The sequence below is a fragment of the Patagioenas fasciata genome, chromosome 19 (genome assembly GCF_037038585.1).
Source record: "Patagioenas fasciata isolate bPatFas1 chromosome 19, bPatFas1.hap1, whole genome shotgun sequence".
Classification (NCBI taxonomy): Eukaryota; Metazoa; Chordata; class Aves; order Columbiformes; family Columbidae; genus Patagioenas; species Patagioenas fasciata.
The window spans coordinates 1,999,421-2,017,959 of NC_092538.1; the positions used below are offsets into that span (position 1 = coordinate 1,999,421).

At 55.4% G+C, this 18,539-nt stretch overlaps 1 protein-coding gene across 2 annotated transcripts in view; it reads right to left on the reverse strand.

Moving 5' to 3' along the window:
• Nucleotides 1-18,539, reverse strand: part of STX1A (syntaxin 1A) — an 85,316-nt gene that overhangs the window by 26,600 nt on the left and 40,177 nt on the right. For both annotated transcript variants that reach the window (XM_065852782.2, XM_071817078.1), the window contains exon 4: nucleotides 2,280-2,354. In XM_065852782.2, the coding sequence (XP_065708854.1) occupies nucleotides 2,280-2,354 (75 nt within the window). The remainder of the gene's footprint in view (nucleotides 1-2,279; nucleotides 2,355-18,539) is intronic.

Consider the following 18,539-nt stretch of genomic DNA (forward strand, 5'->3'; position numbering starts at 1 on the left):
TGAACCATCCCTGGAGACATCCCAGGCCAGGCTGGACGGGGCTCTGAGCAACCTGAGCTGGTGAAGATGTCCCTGTCATGGCAGGGGTGGCACTGGGGAGCTGGGGAGGTCCCTTCAACCCAGACTGTTCTGTGATTCTGCTGTGTGCTGGTTAGCATGGGTAGTCCCATGGTACGACCTTGTAGAGAGTGGCAGTGCTGTAAAGAAGACTGTGGGCCTGGAGAACCCTTCATGGTGATGGCAGAGGGTGCCTAACAGCAGAGGATGCTCTGGAGAAGTGCTGGAGAACATCAGCACAAATTCTGCACTCCCTCCTATTCTGTCCTGGAACAAGCGTCTGTATCCAGAGCTTATTGGAAAGGTCCTGTCTCACACAGCCAGACGGCCATGGCCCTTTTGTGCATTCCCCTGCCTGTGAGCACACGGGCTGCTGCCTGCCCCGCACACTGCATCAGCAATTGGTCTTCCTCCACACTTGTCATAAACCCTTCCCTGTTCCCAAGGAAGAGTATTGGCAAACATTGTGCATTTAGGATAATTAATAAAATCACATTTTCCCAAGAAGCTGGTAATTAGAATTAGCCTCTGCATGAGCAATGTCTGTTCTAAAGAAGTCAACTCGTTGTCAGCAGATGGTGTTTTCGATCAGTCCTGACTGTTTTCTTTCATAGATCATGCTGGCCACGAGGTGATTCAAGACAAAGCACAAGGACTAATCATCTATTGTTCCAGGTAAATACAATACCAGTGAGTCTTTTCTGGATGAAGGAAACAGGAATCAGAGACTGTTCTTCAGTCTTTCAGGCTCTCAAAGCCCCTTAAGAAACACATAACAACTGTGGAAGAGGACTTTGTTTTGCACAGGCTAAACCCTGTCCCCAGCTGGACACCAGGGATCTCAGCACGGTCCATGGGAAGGGATCCCCTGGTCTATGAAATGGGTAAGCTGGCCCCCAGCTCTCCTTCCTGGGTCCAGCTGAGATCATGCGCCAGGAGGACAGATGGCAGCAAGGGGACAACAAGGAACGAGTCTCCTTCTGGCACACACAGGGGACAGGGCCACGTCAGTAGTGACAAACCCAACAAAAGGCTCCATCTGTCTCTAAGTCTTCCATGCCCATGGGGGTCCCACGAAACCCTGGTATTAGGGAGAACGCTGCTGCTGTGGGGGAAGCACCAGCTCCTCTCTCACCCTTCAGACACGGACAAGTTCCCGCAACAATCTCACCCAAATCCCGCGCTGAAGTCCAAGATTACTGCAGGGAAACCTGAGCTGTGCCAAGGTGACCTGCCTCCTGCCTCAACGTGCTGCCGTCCTCACTGCCGTCCTCAATCTCCTGGGTCCAATCTTGGGCTTTTGGGCTTCTCCAAGTGCTCCAGCACAACCCTGGTCATCAACGGGCTGACAGTCATGTTGTTCTCACTCTCCGCTTGTCAAAGAGATTGATTGACTCTTCCAATGATGGAAACTGATGGTCATGTTGGCCACACTCTGCCCCTGCACTGCCCGAGGCGGAGGTGCGTCAAGACAATGGGGCATCCTGATGAGATGGGATAACCTTCCCCAAGCCCAGTGGCCCCTTTCTTCCCCACCACCATGCCAACCTGGCTCCCTAGGGAAGAACCAAGTCTTTTTTGGGGCTTGCAAATCCCACAGCAGCAACTCTTCAACCACTCAGCACTGGCAATCCAACCTTTGGCCACGGTGTGGGTCTGCTCAGAGCTGGGGCCCACTGGGAGAGCCCAACATCTGCCAGTGCTGGTGGCATGGGACCTGCTCACAGCCCCATCCCCTTAGCTGCATCCTGGGAGTGGGGCTCAAGGGGGCAAATTCCCAAAGGGCAAATAAAAGCAGCTGGAGGGTGCCAGGGGGAGGGAAGGTGACTCCTATCCCCGAATGATCCCTGCAAAGCAGCGGCAGACGCCACTTCTGGCTGTCCCTTCCTCCAGCTCTGTGACCTCTCTCAGCACCAGCTCAGGCTGCCAGAGGACACACGGGCCCAAACTGTGCTTGTCACCTGCCCTTTCCCACCCAGAGCAAACCACCTGAGTCAAACACCAGCTGCTGATGGCACAGAGTTGAGGTGACAGCCAGGGTGGCACAGCGTTTCGGGTCACAGGGAACACGTGAGAGGTGCTGGGCAGTGGGGACAAGGAGCAAGACCCAGGGCAGCAACGCTCCCTACCCCAGGACGGGAGCTCCACAACCCACTGCTGGGGCTGCTGGGCAGGGGCCCCGTGGGCAGAGCCCCGCAGCAGCACTGCGGGCAAATACTCACTCTTTAGCTTGGAGCGCACTTTGTTCGCTGTCTTCTTTATGTCAGACATCAGCTCCTCCAGCTCCTCCTTCGTTTCTGGGGAGAAGGAAAAGAGCAAACACAATGTGCTGGATACATGGGTAAAATCTGCTGCTCAGCTCCATGGCACGTGGGGACCGGAGCTGTGAGCACTCCCACCTCCAGACTGGGAGCCCCACACACCCCACTGGGCTCTCCTCACAGTCCTGAGCCTGGCAATAACCCTGCTGCTGGTGGGGCAAGCAGGGGGCTGGGCACAGCCCCACCCTGCCCCATGCCTGCAGAAAGGGGAAGGGAGATACAACCCTGTAGTGGAGAGAACACCAGCCAGCCCTCCCCAGGGCATTACACCAGGTCGTGTCCTCCACTGGCAGTCAGTGTGTGTGCGTTCACTGCCCCCAGCCTGAATTTGCTGCTTTGGGCAGAAAAGTAAGGGCTGAAACAGGCAGAATCTGTCCCCAGCCCCACAGCCCTTTTTCTCCAGAATGACTCTGAGCCGCCCAGCAGTGGCAGGAGGGTGAAAAGCAATTCTCACGTTTCAACAAGCAGGGCCACAGGAGTCACAAATAAAACCAAATACAGTGAGTCCCTTCTTCCCAGTCCCCACAGGCATCCCACATGTGCCTGCACGATGCGTGTGGCTCCCACCAGAAGAGCCCTGCGAGCACGGAGGATGTCGCTGAGCCTCAGCCTGCCCAGGGCCACCGCTCCAGGACAAGAATGCTGTGACAAGAATCTCCTAGGCTGCCATGACTATGGACTTAGCTAGAGAGAGGAGGAAACTACAGCACATACCACACCTGAGAGTCCATCAGCTGGAGAAATTCTGAGCCCTGTGTGACCGATGGGACCTGGCGCAGTGCTGTATCTGCCCTCACTCCCGAGTGCAAATGCCAGGAACTGGCTCTGAGCTGACCACACTGACAGCACAACCACTGCGACATCTCTGGGCACTCGTGTCCTGTTGGACATTTCTCAGCATTGCAGAAGCACCTCCAAGCCACAAGGTGTGCTCGGTAAACCTGGATCAGAGCAAAGCTCCTTGATCAGCCCTGCAGAGAAGAACTGGGGATACTGGTGGGTGACAGATGGGACATGAACTGGCAATGTGTGCTTGCAGCCCAGAAAGCCAAGCGTCTCCTGGGCTGCATCACCAGCAGCGTGGGCAGCAGGTCGAGGGAGGGGATGCTCCCCCTCTGCTCTGCTCTCCTGGGACCCCCAGAGCACCGAGTCCAGCTCTGGGTCCCCAGCACAAGACGGACACGGACCTGGCAGAGGGGGCCAGAGGAGCCGCTGAAACGGTCCAAGGGCTGGAACAGCTCTGCCCTGGAGAGAGGCTGAGAGAGCTGGGGGGTGCAGCCTGGAGAAGGCTCCAGGAGACCTTGTGGTGGACCCTTAGTACTTAAATGGGGGCTATAGGAAAGATGGAGAGAGTTTTGAGCAGGGCCTGCAGTGACGGGACAAGGGACAAGAGTTTTAAACTGAACTAGGGTGGAGTTAAGTTGGACATAAGGAAGAAATGTTGCTCGGACTGCCCAGAGAAGCTGTGGGTGCCCCATCCTGGAAGTGTTCAAGGTCAGGCTGGACGGGGCTCTGAGCAACCTGGTCTGGTGGGAGATGTCCCTGCCCATGGCAGGGGCGTTGGAAGTAGATGATCTGTGAAGGTCCCCTGCAACTCAAACCACTCTGTGAGCCTGGTTCCTCTCTCAGAAACCAGAGTGTCCCTGAAGGAGCTGGGATGTGCAGGTGTGCCCCTTGCCACCCTGCGCTTCAGAAACTGCCAGACCCCCCTGAGCACATCAGCAAGGCTGGAGTGGGGGGCACAGCCTTTGTTCCCAGCTCTGCTCTGCCTGGGCAGCCCTTCATGCTGCATAGCTGCAAAAAGGCTGGGTGGTACAAGATGCCACCCATGGGCTTGTGGTGGCCCAGCTGGCTTGCTAAGGATGTAAATGTGCCCCAAACGTGGGACCGGCCAACACCAAAATGCAGCAGGGAGACCAGCACGTTGCAATATCTCAAGATCCAGATACTAAAGGAAGTAAAAAACACTTGCCATTCAAATATGATTTCTCAGAAATGCTGCCACCCTAACGCTCCCTCTTGATTTTGATGAGATCAAGACTTACTTAATTAAATAAAACTTTGTTTAATAGACTCTAGGCGCATTAACTTAGTCATTTTAATGGCCACGGTAGCTCTGATGCTGTATGCTCCCAGCTGGCAGTCACAGGCATAATTAGAAAATCATGATGATGGGAATGTGCTGGGGGAAGGTCACATCCTATCGACAGTTGTACACGTTTCTGACTCAAAGCTGAGAGCTTCAGCACTACTGGGAAAAGGAGAAAATGAACATGTCTGCGAATACTTTCACCCCAGGCCACAGGTATTTCTGAGCAAGCAAACACAGCGGCCTCACCGGGGGAAGTGGTACAATTATGTATTTACTAGAGAGTAAGCACAAATAAAGGGAAAGGAAGAGGACATTTCAGTTAGAGTTCTCATTTAAGTGACCAATTATTTGTCTTTTCCCCATTCTTGAAAGAACTTGTATTTAACTTGTATTCATATCTCAAATCCTGGGGGCAGCTTTGGGCCCCTCATGCCAAGAAAGGCCTTGAGGTGCTGGAGCGAGTTGAGAGAAGGGAACGGAGCTGGTGAGGGGCTGGAGCACAAGTGTGATGGGAGCGGCTGAGGGACCTGGGGGGTTCAGCTGGAGAACAGGAGCTGAGGGGAGACCTTCTGATCTCTGAACTGCCTGAAAGGAGCTTGGAGCCAGGGGGGTCGGGCTCTGCTCCCCAGGAACAAGCGCCAGGAGCAGAGGAAACGGCCTCAAGTTGCGCCAGGGGAGGTTGAGGTTGGATGTGGGGAACAATTTCTTCCCCAAAGGGCTGTGGGGCATTGGAACAGGCTGCCCAGGGCAGTGCTGGAGTCACCAGCCCTGGAGGGTTGGACAGACGGACATGAGGTTCTGAGGACATGGGGCAGTGCCAGGGGTGGGTTAATGGTTGGACTCCATGATCTTGAGGTTCTTTTCCAATCAAAATGATTCTGTGATTCTATGATTAATAAAGAAACAAACCACCCTGGGCTGAGGAACTCCCCAGCTGACGGGGACACACAGAGCCAGCAGTACTGAGGGACAACAGGCTGCCACGAACACAGCACAGGCTGAGAGCTGGGTTTGTTCACCTGGAAAGGGGAAAGCAAAGTGCGTTCCTACTGCTGCCTAGGACTACCCAGCAGGATGGTGGAGAGAAGCTGGAGCCACACTGACTGCTGGTCCTTGGAGGTGACCTTCAGGTTCTTGCTGAAACTTGGAGGTGCACAGAAACAGGACAAGCAGTGACAGACCAAGCTGGGACAAGCAAAATTCCAATTAGATATTGGGAAAAAAAAAAATCATCATCATGAAGATGGTAAAATTCTGGACCCAGAGAGCCTGTGTGATGTCCAGTCCTTAAGGATATTCAACATGTGGCTGAGTGAAGGCCTGAGCAACTTGACCTAATGGACCTGCTGGAAGGTACTAGAGCAGGGGCCTTGGAGGCCATACCCACCTTCAGTCCTATGAAACAATTTCATGTAACTCACTGCTATGTACTCTCCCTTCTCCCTGTCAGTTTGGGCTGAGGGATACGCTGCAGAGAGGTCACTGCGGACACACAGGGCAAGCGGTGAGTGTGGGTGAGCATCCCCCTGTGCTGGCCGCTGAGGAAGGGGACAGGACCACGCGGACGGATGGAGGGGACACGAGACGTGGAGCAAGGCTGCCTTCCTGCAAAATGCTTCCAACTGAGCAGCAGGGAGAAAACACTCCTTCTGGCTGGCTTTGAGTCACAGGACGTGTGAGGATTACTCGGCGACCTGGCAGGCACAGGCTTGCCAGACAATTATTTTCACATCCATGGCGTCTGTTTAAGTGACTCACTCAAATCTATTTAACTGTTCACGGTGAGTAACATCCAGCAACAGGAAGCTGAAGCACCACAACATCACTGCCGCTATGGCCGGGGTTACCTCAACGAGCAGAACAGCGCTAAGGGACAGGACACGATGTTTAAGAGGACAGGTCAGGATCCCCCCCCTCCCACAGCCAACCCGGGACATCTGCTCTGCTCCTGCTGGCACTGAGCACGGCCAGGGAGTGGGGATGTCCCCATGGCCACCAGCACCATGGGCTGTGACCCCAGTCCCCGCTGGGAGGGACCAGGAGGCTTTGGTTGGGTTGATCCTTACACCCCTGGGGAAGCCCCAGGGCCCCATGACCTCCCCTGGAGTGCAGGCAGGGGTGCGGGCAGGAGTGAAGGCAGGAGTGCAGGCAGGGGTGCAGGCAGGAAGGAGCGCAGGCAGGAGCGCAGGCAGGGGTGCAAGCAGGAGCGCAGGCAGGGCTGCAGGCAGGAATGCAGGCAGGAGTGCACGTGGCGGTGCAGGCAGGGCTGCAGGCAAGGGTGCAGGCAGGAGTGCAGGCAGGAGTGCAGGTAGGGGTGCAGGCAGGAGCGCGGGCAGGGGTGCAGGCAAGGGTGCAGGCAGGAGTGCAGGCAGGAGCACAGACAGGGGTGCGGGCAGAGGTGCAGGCAGGAGCACAGACAGGGGTGCGGGCAGAGGTGCAGGCAGAGGTGCAGGCAGGAGCACAGACAGGGGTGTGGGCAGAGGTGCAGGCAGGGGTACAGACAGGGGTGCGGGCAGAGGTGCAGGCAGGAGCACAGAGAGGGGTGCAGGCAGAGGTGCAGGCAGGAGCACAGACAGGGGTGCGGGCACAGGTGCAGGCAGAGGTGCAGGCAGGAGCACAGACAGGGGTGTGGGCAGAGGTGCAGGCAGGGGTGCAGGCAGGAGCACAGACAGGGGTGTGGGCAGAGGTGCAGGCAGAGGTGCAGGCAGGAGCACAGACAGGGGTGCGGGCACAGGTGCAGGCAGGGGTGCAGGCAGGAGCACAGACAGGGGTGTGGGCAGAGGTGCAGGCAGGGGTGCAGGCAGGAGCACAGACAGGGGTGTGGGCAGAGGTGCAGGCAGAGGTGCAGGCAGGAGCACAGACAGGGGTGCAGGCACAGGTGCAGGCAGAGGTGCAGGCAGGAGCACAGACAGGGGTGTGGGCAGAGGTGCAGGCAGGAGCACAGACAGGGGTGCGCGCAGAGGTGCAGGCAGGGGTGCAGGCAGCAGTGGGAGCTCTTTTTCCTCCTACCAACAGCAAGTGGCGCACCAGCCTGGCAGAAAGCAAAGGCCCGGCCCAGGCTGGGAACACCACTGAGCTCCAGTCCAGCCTCAGCTGCTTGGAAAAGAGGAAAACACAGTTCCTTCATGCTCCCCTTCCCTACAGCTCCCTGAGCTCCCAAAGCATGCCCCACACCTCAGGGAAGGGGACGAACAGCACAAGGAACACACAGAGCTGCCAGGCAGGATGCTCCTTGTGGCGGGGGACACCCTTCTGTCCGCAGCCCAGCGCTCAGCATGGACGTTCGCCACTGCCAATGAGGGAGGAAAAGCCTCTGAAGCGCCCGGCCGTGGGCACAAGGGCAGCGGCAGGCGGGAAGCTCCCCCCTCCCAGTTAAGCAGGGCGATGGACACCTGCCCGCCACGGCACACCTGAGCGCGGTGACTGCGGTGACGCCATGCCTCCTCACTCATTACTCAGATTAATAAACCTTCCCCTCTTTGTGACCTGCAGTTCTTTACTGACAACAACCAACGTCATCAGGAAAAGTAAAGTACCACTTCAAACTAATTTGTAACTGAGTTCCCTGACAGAGCTGGACAAAAAGATCTTTTGGGGAAAGACATAGCATTTCCAACAAAAAATTAAAGATCCTGACCACAGTTCCTCCAAGGAAATCTAAAATAATTAACCTTTCTTGCCTTAAAACTTTTCCTCCGTCTCTCACAGCTTACGATTGATGTGCCTGTTTATTTTGGCACTTACATTTATGAAATGTAGGGTATTTTTTAAAGGCGTATAAAAAGAGTAAGCACAGAGCTGGCAGCCCCACGAGCTATCGGGTCTGTGGGAGCAAACCATAAAGGATCCTTCCTGGGGATCTGTGGAGTTGGTTGAAACATTTTCCACAGTGTTTCACAGACTTAAAGTAAAAAAAAATGAAACCTGTTTTAAAAAACAACAGGGAGGAGATTGGCTAGAAAGGCTGAGGCAGCCCCGGGCTGGGAACCACTGACCAGTCAATCCATGCCCAGTAGATCATGGGGGGGATCCTCCTGGAAGACATGTTGAAACACACGGGTGACACGGAGGTGATGAGGGACGGCCAGCACGGCTTTACCAAGGGCAAATCATGCCTGACAAAGCCGGTGGTCTTCTGTGATGGAGTGACTGCGTTAGTGGACAAAGGAAGAGCTACAGATGTCGTCAATCTGGACTTCTGTAAGGCCTTTGACATGGTGCCCCGCAAGTTTCTTGCCTCTTATTTGGAGAAATACGTGTTTGATGGGTGGACTACAGATGGATAAGGAATTGGCTGGATGGCCACATCCAGATCACTGTAGTCAGTGGCTCAGTGTCCAAGTGGAAACCTATAATGAGTGGTGTTCATACTGGGACCAATACTATTTAACATCTTCATCAATGACACAGACAGTGGGATCAAGGGTACCCTCAGCAAGTTTGCGGGTGACACTGAGCTGAGTGGTGCCATTGACACACTGGAGGGAAGGGCAGACGTTCAGTGGGACATGGACAGCCTGGGGGAGTGGCTCCCTATGGACCTCATGAGGTTCAACCAGGCCAAGTGCACCTGGGCCAGAGCAACCCCAGTACCAGCACAGACCGGGGGAGGGAGGGAGGGATGGAGAGCAGCCCTGTGGAGAGGGACTTTCCAGCTAAGTCCCACTTGTCCTTCAGCTCCCATAGGTTGATGTTCCTTCTTGGAAACAGAGCTCACTCTGACATCACAACTTAGTTATACAAGCTAAGTAAAAGAAGAATTAAAAATCAGACATTCGGTTTGCAAGACACAGAGTTAACCCCTTCCTAAACTTCTAGAGCTTTTTTCCACTCTGATCAATATACCCCATTGCAGAAGGTATGACAGAAAGGGGGCGCACACAGAGCAGCGGGCAGGAGAGAGCTGTGCAGAACTGAGCAGAGCCGGGATTGTCCCTTCCACGCAGAAGCAACACAAGGAGCTCCAGCTGCTTGCTGAGCAGAAATAGGACACAGCAGAGCCGACCATCTGCCTTTGCCAGGAGCGAGGGCACGGGAGACGTCCGGGACCGCCGTGAGGGGCCAGCAGCCCTGGGAGTTTTAACTTCCGGTGTGCCAGGGGGGATGAATCCGGCTCACGATGCAGCAAGGAGAGATGCTGCTGGTATTCAATATCAGTGCAAAATGTCACAAGGCTTTCACATGGGAGCAGAACAGAGAAGATGCATGGAAGGGTCTGAAAAGCTCTAATGGTTCCTCTGGGACTAAGGGCGCTCCCTAAAACTCCTCATCTGTACCATGTGGCTGTGTTTGGAGGTGATCCACAAAAGTAGCTTTTGACTTTTTAAGTGTCTAAAAAAGGAAGCAGGTGAGATGTTTAATTGATGTTTCTATTACACAGACTCATAGAATGTCCTGAGCTGGAAAGGACCGACAAGGACTGAGTCCAACTCCTGTCCCTGCACAGGACACCCCACAGCTCACCCCGTGTGTCTGAGGACGGTGTCCAGTCTCTTCTTGAACACTGTCAGGTTGGGCCGTGACACCTCCCTGGGAGCCTGTTCAGTGTCCAGCACCTCTGGGTGCAGAACCTTTTCCTCATGTCCCACTGACCCTCCCTGGCACATCTTCTGCCGTTCCCTGGGCTCTGTCACTGTCACAGAGAAGAGCTCACCCTGCCCCTCCTGCTTCTGCTGAGGGACCTGCAGCCCATGAGCTCTGCCCTCAGTCTGCTCTGCTCCAGCTGAGCAAACCCAGGGACTTCAGCCGCTGCTCATCCGGCTTCCCCTCCAAACCTTCACCAGCTTCGCAGCCTCCTCTGGACACTCTGCAGTAGCTTTGTCTCCTTTTCTCCTGTGTCCCCAGCCCTGCACGCAGTGGATGCTGCAGGTGAGGCCGCCCCAGCGCAGAGCAGAGCGGGACAATCCCTCCCTGCCCGGCTGGCCGTGCTGTGCTGGGTGCACCAGGACACGGGTGGCCCACTGGGTTGCAGGGCACACTGCTGGCTCATGTTCAAAGACATCCATCCCTGGCTGTTTTACAGCATCACCTGCAAGGTCTCAGGGCACCCAGCTCTCTGGAAGCAATGAGCTGGCTGATGAGCAAACTGCGTGTTCCCTTTCCATGGCCTACTCCCGCTTTCTTTCCAGCACCCCATGCTCCCCGTGGCTCTCCTCCAAGACTCTCCATGCACCCCGACTTGCTCCAGGGTGGCACTAAACACCATCACGATCTGTATGAGTGCCGCTGCCATCCCCCCAGGTCCACACGCCAGCCCCGGCAGCTCCAGGCTGGGCGCAGAGCACAGCGGGACAGCGGTGCCGGGGCTGGCGGGGAGCACAGCCAGCCCAGCCCTCCCACAGGCAGAGACACCAAGTAAAGCTGCTCAGGTCTATTTTTACAACATTGAACCACATTAATTGTCTTAGCCTCCTTTAATTCTCTTGATCGAATTCCACTTCAAATACTCCATTATTTTGCCCAGAAGCAAGGTCGGGTTTATCAGTCAATAATTACTCAGCTCATTCCCTCTCTCTTCCTTTAAAAATTGACTCTGTGCTACCTGCTGAGCTCCTAGAGCCCATCAGGTATGTGGATACTTATTGGAAATCAACACTAATGGCAGAGGCACCCTCTTACTCAGCTCTTGGAAAACTTCCCCGTCGATACCTTCAGGTAGACTGGATCCAGCAGTGTCTGGTTTTGGTACCAACTGTTCAGTAACAACCTGAATTACTGTTGGAATGTAAGAATTTAATCATCAAAAGATACATCACATGTTTCCTCAGACACTCAAAGAAAGTGTTTCCCATATGTTTCTCTCCCTTCTATTATACATTATTCTCCCATTTTCCTTTATTAATTTACCAAAACAGCCAAAAGGTTTCTGCTCTTCTTCAAGTATACCACAAAAACACTCAGCTCATCCTTTGGGCTGGCGCTTGCTGGACTTTCCAGCTCCCTGCGGCTCCCAGCTCCAGTGTCTGTGCCACTGGGAGGGAGTGTGAACTGTTCTCCTCCTGCCCACCATGTACGGGAAAGCAGAGATAGATGTAAATCAATGGCAAGTAAAACTCCAAAAGTAGGAGTTACAGAAAACAGGCAAGAAATACAAAAGGACGCACTGAGAATATAGTGTTTTAAATTTGTTCTGTGCACACAAGATACAAAGGAGCAAGTCATGATCATTTATACCAAAGCTGCTCACTTTTCACCTTGTCCTCAGTTCCGTTTATCTGCTGAGACAAAAAGGGGATGAGGCTCTTCAGCATGAGCACAGCACGTCTGCACGACACAGAGCTCTGCCTCTCATTTCTCCCAGGCTCAAGGCTGTGGTGCTGATGCCGGTCACCCCAGCGCCGAGACCTGAACGCGAGCAGCGCTGCTGCGCGGGAGGTGCCTCCCCAGGCTGTGACAAGGACATTCCACACTCCAGCAAAGCAAAACCTTCTTCTAGGTCTGAGTGACACAAACTAGGCTGAATTTGGGATCACAAACGAGGAACTGCAATTCTCTGGTTTATTAACTGGTCTTGTAACAGATGTCTGGGGCAACTAAATAACTTCTTTTTGTTTCATGCTTTAATCTTAGAATCATGGACTTACAGAGTGGTTTAGGTTGCAAGGGACCTTCACAGACCATCCAGTCCAAGCCCTGCCATGGGCAGGGACATCTCCCACCAGACCAGGTTGCTCAGAGCCCCGTCCAGCCTGACCTTGAACACTCCCAGGGATGGGGCACCCACAGCTTCTCTGGGCAGCCCGAGCAACATTTCTTCCTTATGTCCAACTTAACTCCACCCTAGTTCAGTTTAAAACTCTTGTCCCCTGTCCTGTCACTGCAGGTCCTGGTCAAAACTCTCTCCATCTTTCCCATAGCCCCCATTTAAGTACTAAGGGTCCACCACAAGGTCTCCTGGAGCCTTCTCCAGGCTGCACCCCCCAGCTCTCTCAGCCTCTCTCCAGGGCAGAGCTGTTCCAGCCCTTGGACCGTTTCAGCGGCTCCTCTGGCCCCCTCTGCCAGGTCCGTGTCCGTCTTGTGCTGGGGACCCAGAGCTGGACTCGGTGCTCTGGGGGTCCCAGGAGAGCAGAGCAGAGGGGGAGCATCCCCTCCCTCCACCTGCTGCCCACGCTGCTGGTGATGCAGCCCAGGAGACGCTTGGCTTTCTGGGCTGCAAGCACACATTGCTGGTTCATGTCCCATCTGTCATCCACCAGTATCCTCTCGTCCCTCTCCACAGGGCTGCTGTCCATCTGTCCATCCATCCATCCATCCATCCATCCATCCATCCATCCATCCATCCTCCCCCAGTCTGTGCTGTACTGGGTATTGCCCTGACCCAGGTGCAGGACCTTGTACTTCGCCTGGTTGAACTTTATGAGGTTCACATGCCTTGGTAACTTTATTCCTATCACCCCAGCTGTACACTAAAGCATTTGACCTATCCTTCCATGTCAATCCTCCACTCCTTTGGGAGGTTGCATCTGAACCACCATCAGGAGAGCTTCCTCCTGCAACCCGGCCATACTCTCCACCACCCTCAGCACCCCAGCCCACGCTGCTTTCTCTCTGGTCTAGGAACAGCACTTGTTTATCTGACCTTGTTCTAGAAAACTGAACGCAATGCCAGCTGAATCCAACTGAGTTATAAAAATTAAAATAAAAAGTTTTGGACCTCTCCAAAGCCCAGAGCAGGAGGCAGAGCTCTAGAGGGTCACCAGCCATCCCAGCCCACACCAGACACTGCTCTGCAGAACAGCATGACCATACACACCACAAGCCTACCTCAGGACCTTCCTTGGACGTGTCCCCTGGCCTGTCCGGTTAGCCAGTCTCCTTCAGCAGGGGCAGGAACAGCTCTGCTGGAGCAGAGGGCTCCGATGGGGAACGTCGCACATATCAACCAACACAGCCCACTTCTGCATGACCCATCATGAGCCCAGCACTTATTTGACCCAGGACACGCCATGGCTCTTCCCAAAAGCAGATGTACCCCAAATACCACGTTTAAATTGTTCAGGAAGAGAAAGCAAGTCCAAGCTGGAGAGTCTGTGCCAACAAGGGGCCCTGGGCTCCAAGCAGACCAAAGGGCGGTGGAGAAGCAGGGCCTGATCAAGGCACTGGGAAATCCTTCACCTCATGCACAAGGTGATGCAGATCACATACGGCGACCCCATTTGGACAAAGAGGGCTTCATGCGGAAAGGCAGCCAGCCAGGGAATTGTGGAAACATTATTTTTAGCGTTGCACATTTCCATGATAAAGAGCAAGAATCACCTCTTGCTGGAAAGAAAACTTTTTCTAGCACTGGTAGAATAAAATGACCTGAAGACGTCCTACCACCCAGAGCTTCAGCGGAGCCAGCATCCCCCAGGACACTGCTGTTCAGTACGCAAACCACACATGAGAAATGAAGCCCCAGGAAGAACCCGCTGATGAGTACAGACACCTCTGCCGTCCAATCCAGCATTTTATTTCCCTTAAAAAATTGCTCTGATTTATGTTTTTAAACACAGACTGAAGTGCAGGGAACTGAGTGACTGTTCACTCAATTCCTGCTTGGATTTGGAGAGCAGCATCATTAGGTCCAAGCGAGTACAACACGGTGACCAGAAAGGGCTAAAGGTCGTTCTGCAGCCACTGCCACCCGCAGCCGTCATCCTTGCGTACTGGTTGTCTGGTGCTTTCTTCAGAATCCAGTAACCAATGGCAATGGTATAGACCCAGTTTCCAAGCTGGAAGGTATAACCACATGAACTTACCCAAAAAGAGTTTCTTAAGTGGCTCCAACATTTCTCAAGAGGCTCCAACAGCAGCCAGACTGCTGAGGCTTCTGTGCTTCCCGGTGTGATACGGAGGACGCCTGACCCAGAGGAGGGACGAGCACTGCCACCCTCTGCTGGGTCCCCGTTTTGCTCATAGATGCATGAGTTACAGGTTGCAAGTTATGAAGTTGAGAACTTTTGAGTTAGAAATTGCATTAATTGATGAACTACTGAATCTGCATGCCAGGACTAGTCTGTGCAAAGCGTATTGAGCCCTTGTTTATCCTGTTTGTTTTCTTCCTAATGAGCTCATAAAATCAAGTTTAATTTACAGACTATGTTGTCCTGTAAATCTGAGAGATCCAAATGGACCATGGCAAACCGCGTTGCTAGCGGCCCATTGCCAGGCAGGATGGGTGGTTTTTCTGCTGTTGAGGTTCCCGGTCCCACTCACCCTGACCCTCCCCATTCTCCCTGCCCTGGGCGCTGAGCAAGGCGGCAGCTGACAGCCCCCACCCCCGCTGGGGGTCCACAGGAAGCTTTGCTAAGGCAACACCCCGTCCGGGTCAACCAGCCACTGCAACCTGCGGCACTGCCAGGTGCCTGAGCAGATGCTTTGGGCACGGAAAGGCCAGGAAGGTCCCTACGAGCCACCCGCTGCTCGGCAGCCTGCTGCGTCTCCATAAATAGCAACACACAAGCAATCATCGTAATGCGTTTAATCAAAAGAGAAAATGGGCTTGGGTCATTGGGAGGCGTTAGCAGCAGCCCAGGTCACAGAGTGTCACTAATGAGGCAGCAGGGAAGGGACGGAAAATGGCAAAATGGGAAAATATCCAATTCACAGGGTTCAGCACCTGCTTAATTATCTTTTTCATAGGACCGCTGACTCACAGAGTGGTTTGGGTTGAAAGGGAACTTCAAAGATGATCCAGTTCAACCTCCCTGCCATGGGCAGGGACATTTCCCCTACACCAGGTTGCTCAGAGCCCAGTCCAACCTGACTTTGAACACTTCCAGGGATGGGGCACCCGCAGCTCCTGGGGGCAGCCTGTGCCAGGGTCTCACCACCCTCGTCATGCAACATTTATTCCTCGCATCAAACGTAAATCTTTTTGCTTGGCCAGCTGTCGGGGATGGTGCTGGCATGGGCTGCAGAGCCCCCCGGGCCACCTGCTCTGCCAGGCCCCTGCTGAAGATGCTCGAGGGCAAAGCCAGCTCTCCATGACCTCGGGAACCGGCTTCATTCACTGAGGTTGGGGTCACTCAGGCCCCAAGGCCATGGACTGGGGCAAGCAGGTGACCGCTGTGGGAAGGCAAGGTCTGCTCCATCCACCTTCTCATGCACCCACCTCTCCAAACACAAAAGCAAGCCAGCTCCATGCCTCTGTAAGACACACGTGCTGGGGCTGTGCCCTCTTTCCACAATCTCCATCACGAGGCTGCCCCACTGCTGAGCTCTTCTGTTCATTTATTAATTTACAGAAATCAGAAACAAATTGTTCCTGATTAGGAACTTCCCCCTGATCCAGCTCAGGAGCACAGGAATGCACCCGCTGCTGCTTGGAGACCTCCCATCCCAGGCAGGGGGAGCACATCGCTGGCTCCGGATCATCCTCCCCCGCCACCGCCCAGCTCTGCCCAGCACATCCCCATCCACCCGCGCCGGCACCTTTCCTGCTGCTGCTGCTTGTGAGCCCCTCCCGCCTCCCCCTGCCCGCGCTGCCCGAGCAGGCAGGGCCTGCAGCCACGGGCAGCGCCAGACGCTGCCTGCCATGGCCGCAGTGCCGACGTGCTCCCCGGCACGGCGCTGCCCGGCACGACGCCGCCCGGCACGGCGCTCCCCGGCACGGCGCTGCCCGGCACGGCGCTCCCCGGCACAGGACTCCCCGGCACGGCGCTCCCCGGCACGGCGCTGCCCGGCACGGCGCTCCCCGGCACGGCGCTGCCTGGCACAGGACTCCCCGGCACGGCGCTGCCCGGCACGGCGCTCCGCGGCAAGGCGCTGCCCGGCACGGCGCTGCCCGGCACGGCGCTCCCCGGCACGGCGCTGCCTGGCACAGGACTCCCCGGCACGGCGCTCCGCGGCACAGCGCTGCCCGGCACGGCGCTGCCCGGCACGGCGCTCCCCGGCACGGCGCTGCCTGGCACAGGACTCCCCGGCACGGCGCTGCCCGGCACGGCGCTCCGCGGCACAGCGCTGCCCGGCACGGCGCTGCCCGGCACGGCGCTCCCCGGCACGGCGCTCCCCGGCACGGCGCTGCCCGGCACGGCGCTGCCTGGCACAGGACTCCCCGGCACGGCGCTCCCCGGCACGGCGCTGCCCGGCACGGCGCTGCCCGGCACGGCGCTCCCTGGCACGGCGCTGCCCGGCACGGCGCTGCCCGGCACGGCTCGCTCCAGTCTCCTACTCCTCCCCAGTGCGGCCTCAGTGGCCAGTGTCACCACACTGTCACCAGCCACCTTTTCCACAGGGCTCATTAATTCATTGGAGGGGAACTCTCCCCTCTGATGGAGGAGGGAACAGGGGATCCCCAAAAGCAAGGGGAGCACCCAGACCAGCAAACCCTGCTTGCTCCCCACTTTACAGCTCCAAACTTCCAGCACTGTCCTTGCTCAGTGTCCCCCAGAGAAGGGCAGGTTACCTCTGACTGCTCGAAATAAAAACACAGAAACTGGAATGGTGGTAGGGAGAAAAACAACTTGTCTTTAGCAAGAAAGATGAAACAACACAGCTGGCACAAACAGAAAATTGCAGAGACCCCAAAAAATCACTGCAGAAGAATGCAAGGATGTGCTCAGGCTGTACAGAAAGGAAGGATGCAGGTCAGCGATTGCACAGACAACTGCCAAGGACTCATCCGCCTTCCTCAGCTCTTGCATAGGAAATATTTTTGTGTGTGGTCTCATGTTGATCCCAACAGTCCCTGCTCGGCACCCACTCACCCTTTCCCTCCTGGCCCCACATCTCTGCAGCCTCTTCCAAAGCCCTCCACCCCCTCTTGCTCCATCTGTCTCCTTTAATTACAGCTTCCCCAGCCTGTTCCCTCTCCACACACTGGGATTCGCCCTTCCCTGCCACTTCACTCTCTTTCTTCACCAGGATTTCACTACTATGGAAGCAAAGCCGTCTGCGGGCACCCGTGGCCTCTGCTGCCACGTGCCTGGGCAGCCCCACATGTCTGGCAGAAGGTCCTCAGGGCAAGAGCATTGCCCAAGGCTCACCCTCCTCAGGACCTCGGTGACCCACACGCGGCCAGGGGAGCCCCTCTCCCCCTCCAGCCCTCTCAGGAGGGACTTCCCTCTCCCTCCAGGGTGATATTTCTACCTTTTAGACAGCAGGTTTTGCATTCCCCAAGGGGAAGACTTAGGGAAATCTCATGCTGGTGTTTCTTCTAAACGTCTGCGGGCATCCTGGGTCACAAGATGTGGCCGTGTTCCCCACCTCACACACTATGGTCGTGATGCATCCTTGTCCTCCTTCACAAACCCTGACAGACAGAGGCTTTTCACCATCACCTGCCTTTTTCCAAGTTATCCTGCCTCACATTTCTGGCCCCTCGATGCAAACCCTCACACTCACCCCGCAGGTGTGGGGCTGCTCCGTGCACAAGACACATGGCCATTGCCCACACCTCGCATCCAGACGTGCATGCGGTTCTGCAGCAGCTCTCGCAGGGACAGCAACGCGCTCCTCTGAGGCTGCAGAGCCCGACTCTAACTCCCAGCGAACAACAGCTTTCACACACACCAGTGACGCTCGGGAATGGCAACAGAAACCTCCAGCTGCTGCAGATGTGACAAAGGCACTGCTGCTAGAGCACACTTCAGTGGCCTGGATCTAACCCAGCTCAGAAGCAAAACCAGGCCCCGGACAGCTGAAGGCTTTAATCAAAGTAAAATGTGCAAAGAAGGAAAAGCGGCAAAGAGAGTGCACCTTTGGTTTTCCTGCAGTTTGCAGCAGCCCCGGCGCTAGGCAGGGGCGCCCGGGTACATCACATCCGTGCTGGCAGGCTGGACACAGGGACCAGGTAATTAAAGATGTGGAGTCGGATTGGGGAAAAATGAGAAATGAGTCCCATGCAGGGGTCACTCCGAGGTCGAGTTCAATTCAGTATGCTCATTAAGAGCTTGCAGGCTGGTGGAAAATCCATTCACCGTCTGGCAGAGGCGGCACAGAGGAGCTGTGCTTGCTTCACCTATCTGATTTAAAGACACTTGATTAATGACAAAACCAGGCTAAAAAACAATTAGAAAGATACCGAAGAAGGACAAATCTCAGCTGGTTCCCATGGAGAGCAATAATCTAATGGCCAAATACAACTC